Genomic DNA, 5000 nt, shown 5'->3' on the forward strand with positions numbered 1-5000 from the left:
TTTATTTCCTTTATTACGTACAGTCCAGATCTTTTAAAGCGGACAGTTCTACTTACGAGCACCAAAAACAAAAACAAAAACAAAAAAATAATTTTTAAAAAAACAGTTTAATTCAACTTCCATACAAGCTCCGTATTCTCACATTCCCGTAAGCAGCCAGCTCAATTACAATATATCTCCTTCCCGAGGGTTTCCAATCTCTTTGAACATTGAATTTGGAACATTTTTTGCCAAGGTTTTTGTCAAGTTACCAGAACAATAACTTAAATCAACTTTTGTTTAATAGTATTTATTGCCAGTGTTACAAAAAACTCTATTTTGATTTGTTCACAGAGGAACTACGTAACGTAGGGCCTGTTTGTAGTATCCGCTAGCCGAGATCTCAACCTGAGCCGGAAATCCTCTCTAAAAAAAAATTATGAACGTCCCATTTGCCGTCAGCCTGGCTACTTGATCACAGTTTATTTTTGGATTTGTTAGTTCTAGACTCATCTCACGGAGCTTAAATGGACCTTTACTTCGAATTAAAAAATACGTACATCTTTTATCATTTTCTTAATTTTGAAGGAAATCTCAAGTTTTATAATTCACAATTGAACGTATTTCCCTTTATTTTAATCGAGAAAAATCCGTGGAAATGACGCCTGATTCTTTCTGACCTGAATTCTCGGGAGACCGTGAAACCGCTGATGGTCTTGGATTTACCCGACATATAAAAAATATAGTCAGAATCCTTTGTAATCGTGTCACATTTGTGACTACCAACAAAAAAAAGAATCCAGCCCGGTTTTAAGACGTGGTATGCCTTCGGCATCCCACGTAAAAAATAAGACAGCCTTGTGCATCTTTGTCTATTAGCTTTTGTATTCGACTTCGACAAGTTTTCAGTGTCCCTAATTTGCTGGTATTGGCTTAACACATTCCCACATGAATAAAGTTGGTTGCATATAAACGTGGACATCCAAAAGCGTTTACTACCCTTCCGCTTCTCTGCCAAGACTTAGGGCGCTTTCCTTTTGTCAGAACTGGCCGGCCAGACCCGTCAGTTTGCAAGGAAAATGCAACAATTTGAAGGAACACTTGCATGATAATCCCTCGTATTCTTCTGGAGGAGTTTATATCATCCTCCAAGTGTGTTAATTCGAAAGCGTTGTAGAGTTAGTCCTTCCAAATGCTCGGTCTGGCCGGTCAGTTCTGTCAGACTTAGTCCTCAGACTTAATCTGTAAAATGAGAGTTTAACCTAGGGGACTCGTGGTGAGTATATCCATGAGATCTTTCACCCTGCCAAGTTGTCAATTGCACCCGGTCAAATTCAGCCCCGCGAGTTTAGAAATAGAATGAGGACCGTGTTTTTCTTTGCATGGGCTTGTGAGTCGGCTAGTCAACCATCTGCGAAATTTGAAGACGTTTTAAAAGCTAGAGACTGCAAATTTGAAGAGTCGTTAGTTACCTAGTTATCAAGGAAACTGCACTGTCTTAGTGATGACGTGTCCTTCAGCAACCCGAGCAACAAGCCGGAAGGTAAACCTTTACAATTTGTTAAACTCAACAGATACCACCATATCCTCAGATCCAATTGCAAGAGATCTCACAAGTTGGAAGGTACTTACACGACGATTTCCTTTGTGGTCCTTAAGGCAAAAAGAACACAAAAAGACCTCCGACACTTGCTTTGTGAACTCCAAATTTGCAGCATTGACATAAAACGATTACAACCGAAAGAGACTGGAGTTTTCTTTATTTACGCCTTTTGTAAGCGTAATTATTCTGCCCCTGACAACATGTAATGGCTGCAACAACTACAACTGGTGAACTCTGACATCCTTATTTTCTTAAAATATGCCAGTGCAATGTGAATAAAACACCTCAAAATGGCTGGCTTGCCTCCGTTTGGAAAAGACGACCAACCTCTTCTGGAAGTTAAGATAATAGGAGGAAAGCGAGTGGAGATTGCAGTTGATAAGTATGGAAAGCCACTAAACGACCAACTCAAGGGTAACCTGGAAGGCTCGAGGTTTCAAGGGCAACAAGCTCACCGGAGCTCTTCGGTTTTGTCGGCTTCAAGCTCAGGAAGTTCCTCTACGATATCTGCTCCTTCATAGTCAAACCACAATAATACTCCGCCAAGAAAAATTTTAAAGTCAGTCACAAGACGGTCCCGAACTTGATCTTCGTATACGTAGTAGCAGCGGGCTTGAAGGCTCGAGAATTAGAAAGTTTTCTTCGCCGAATTCGTCCCCTGTTTTGCCACCTATTAAAAAGAAACCGGTCATTGATTCTGACAAGGCGAGCGGCCTTGCTTCGAAAGTCGGTTCTGTGTTGTTGGGATTTGATACGCTGAAACTACGAGATGCCTATATGAACTTCGCAGGATTTGATTCAACTTTGTCGGGCTTTGTCTCCACGGATCAAATCGAAAGAGAATTTTTTAGGTTACAAATCCCTGTTAGGGGAGATCTGTTAAACGAGGTGCTATCTTTGTTTATGTTAGCTCACCGACCGAACTGGATAAACTATGAGCAACTTTTGAAATTTCTCAGTAATTCAGTTCGTCCGACTGCCACTAGAGAGTTTCAGATGTCGCAGCAAATTGACATGTCATCTAACCCAAGTGATCGTCTTCGACAAAACATATCTAAGGATTCCCCTGGGGAAACTACTTTGCCCCTAAAGATAGTATAGCAGGGGAAGAATTTTTATCTTCTCAAAAGGTACAAGACTGTAGAAAATGCTAACATGTCAGACCCCAGTTGTTTAAACAAGGGATAGCACTATCCACTGGATAAATCACTAACCAATGGTTAACTCTATTGGTCTTGCTAGTTTTTATCAGCTGGATAGTGATTTATCCGGTGGATAGCGCTATCCAATGTTTGAACAACTGGCCCCAGGTTGTTTACTGCATAATAACATCTCTTTTTAATGTAATTCCAGTGTTATGCTGTAAGTTTCAGGGGCAGACAAAGGGCGGGGGAGGGGAGGGGAGGAAGGAGGGTAATAACCACAAACCATTTTTTCCTCCTTTTTCTTTTAATTAAGTCAATTTACAAATTATCTTACAATATGCAAGTTTTATTATTTCAAATCTGGATGGCCTCTCTCTTCGCATAGGATGTATTAATGTACCACCCAAGTATCTGATTTCCTTGACTTAAAATCTATTTATTTTCTACTTTTGTAACACAGTATTTCGATCTATTTATCTTCTTTTTATTGTATTTTTTATTTTTCCTAGAACAGATACTGTTTACCTGAAGTGAACTTTTTATCATAGTAGGGGTGACAAATGGTACCTCCAAAATCTTCACACCTGCAAACTTTTCATCCAATCTCGAAATCGTGACAGTCTTTGCAAAGAGCCTCGAAGTCTCATATATATTGCATTTATTTTGGTGTGAAGTCTCGGATGTTTTGGTCTCGGCCTCTCAGTGAGTCTCGGATTTTCCCATTCGTCTCTCCTTATAATGCAAAACATAAGCAACGTCACAATGGCAGCCTAAACTATCTGGACTTTTGTCAGAGTACATACTTCAATTCTTTCAATTCAACCCCCCCCCCCCCTTAAGAAAATTCCTTGATCCACCACTGAGTTGAAACGGGTTTTGAGGGAATCCTGTTTGAAGGCACCTGAATTTTTGAGGTTTCCATGAGAGGCAACTGCTTCAATTGTCCATTGAAGTGTGAGGATCACTTTGAACACTCTTTTGTAGTAAATTTATCATTGCAAAGTGTTCAGGGCCAGAAAGTAAAGAGGATAAAAACAAGGTGCCATTAACTTTCAGTATAGATCAAGAAAATAAGGTGAGTCAAATTATTGACTTCTCACTTGATCTAACGCAAGGCAATTTTCCTTATTAAAAGTGGAAACTTCAGGAGTGAATGGCTTAACATTTTACCCCTACAGCCACCCAAAATCTATTTCCCCTTCAACACATTGACTCCTTGAAGCTACAATCTCGGACAAAACCTGTTGAGACAAAAGAACACTTTTGATAGTTCAACAAGTTATCCAAATTTACCGCTTGAAACCTGCCCTTTTCCCTCCTCCACCCCCCCCCCCCCCCTAACCTCAATGTTGATTTCTCTTGGGCAGAAATATACTGTAGAACATATGATGATACTCAGCAACATTGACTGAGGGAGGGGGGGAGGGGAGTGGTAAGGGGAGAGTAAGTAGGGATATTTAAAAATGAAGGCGAATTTGTGTTACTGTCTCAACAGTTTTGTCCGAGATTGTAGACGTAATAGATTTTACTCTGTCTAATGCCAAACAATTTTACTCATCAAATATTATGGGGGGCAAGCACACCATTAGATATTATATAAAGTCCCATTTACACAAAGTAGGTTGTAAACTATCTGTTCCATATTGTTTTTATGAAATGGCTCCAAACCTGCTTTTTTTTGGTTTTGCTTATGACCCCAAAATTGAAGAAAAACGAGTCCAGACCCCTTATTGTGGGCCAAGAGAGCTGTGTAAACATGTCTCTGCTCCAACTCAAATAAAAATCTGGTCCAGACTCTGAAAATCAGCAGTATAAAGAGAGTGGTTGGAACGGTGCCTGAAGGCCAGTTTTATGATGAGCCAAACCAAATTGATGGCTGTGTAAACGGTAAAACAAATTGGTCCAAACCACTTTTTAATCCGTCCGGACCCACTGTTTTCTGTAGTGTAAATCGGCCTTTAGTGGGATGTACTATTGAATACAACACTATGATGGACTAGCATCCCATCCAGGGGGGAGTAGCAAATTACTCTCCCCCCTCCTCCTCCTGGGGCTCCCCTTTAGCTTGTGAGTTGATGCAAACTTTTCTTTTTCATAGCTAAAGAGAAATCTGTCTCCAGCATCATGTTCCTTTCAATAACTCTTTGATGGACATGATTGTTGACAGACTTGACAAGTACAACTCTGGAAAAGTGAGGTGAGTAATACATAAAATTGTAGCTGCAATGCTGTTGTGTGATTGTGAAAGTTTAAATTATTCTGGATAACTCTTT

The 5000-nt window shown here is 40.0% G+C and overlaps 2 protein-coding genes across 2 annotated transcripts in view; one reads left to right on the forward strand and one right to left on the reverse strand.

Moving 5' to 3' along the window:
- Positions 1-1826, reverse strand: part of LOC137973991 (uncharacterized) — a 9187-nt gene extending 7361 nt beyond the window's left edge. The window contains exon 1 of the mRNA XM_068820906.1: positions 1612-1826. The gene's annotated coding sequence lies outside the window, so the exon portion shown is untranslated. The remainder of the gene's footprint in view (positions 1-1611) is intronic.
- Positions 1827-1872: 46 nt separating this feature from the next.
- Positions 1873-2745, forward strand: LOC137972609 (uncharacterized). The gene is made up of 2 exons (XM_068819351.1): positions 1873-2015; positions 2185-2745. The coding sequence occupies exons 1-2, from the start codon at positions 1873-1875 to the stop codon at positions 2681-2683; spliced, it is 642 nt and encodes a 213-aa protein (XP_068675452.1). The 3' UTR covers positions 2684-2745.
- Positions 2746-5000: the final 2255 nt, after the last annotated feature.

Source organism: Montipora foliosa, chromosome 10 (genome assembly GCF_036669935.1).
Source record: "Montipora foliosa isolate CH-2021 chromosome 10, ASM3666993v2, whole genome shotgun sequence".
Lineage (NCBI taxonomy): Eukaryota > Metazoa > Cnidaria > Anthozoa > Scleractinia > Acroporidae > Montipora > Montipora foliosa.

Coding starts and splice junctions, on each gene's coding strand:
- LOC137972609 (XM_068819351.1), top strand. CDS start 1,873: ATGGCTGGCTTGCCTCCGTTTGGAAAAGACGACCAACCTCTTCTGGAA. Junction 2,016..2,184: donor GGTAACCTGGAAGGCTCGAG/GTTTCAAGGGCA, acceptor TCGTATACGTAG/TAGCAGCGGGCTTGAAGGCT.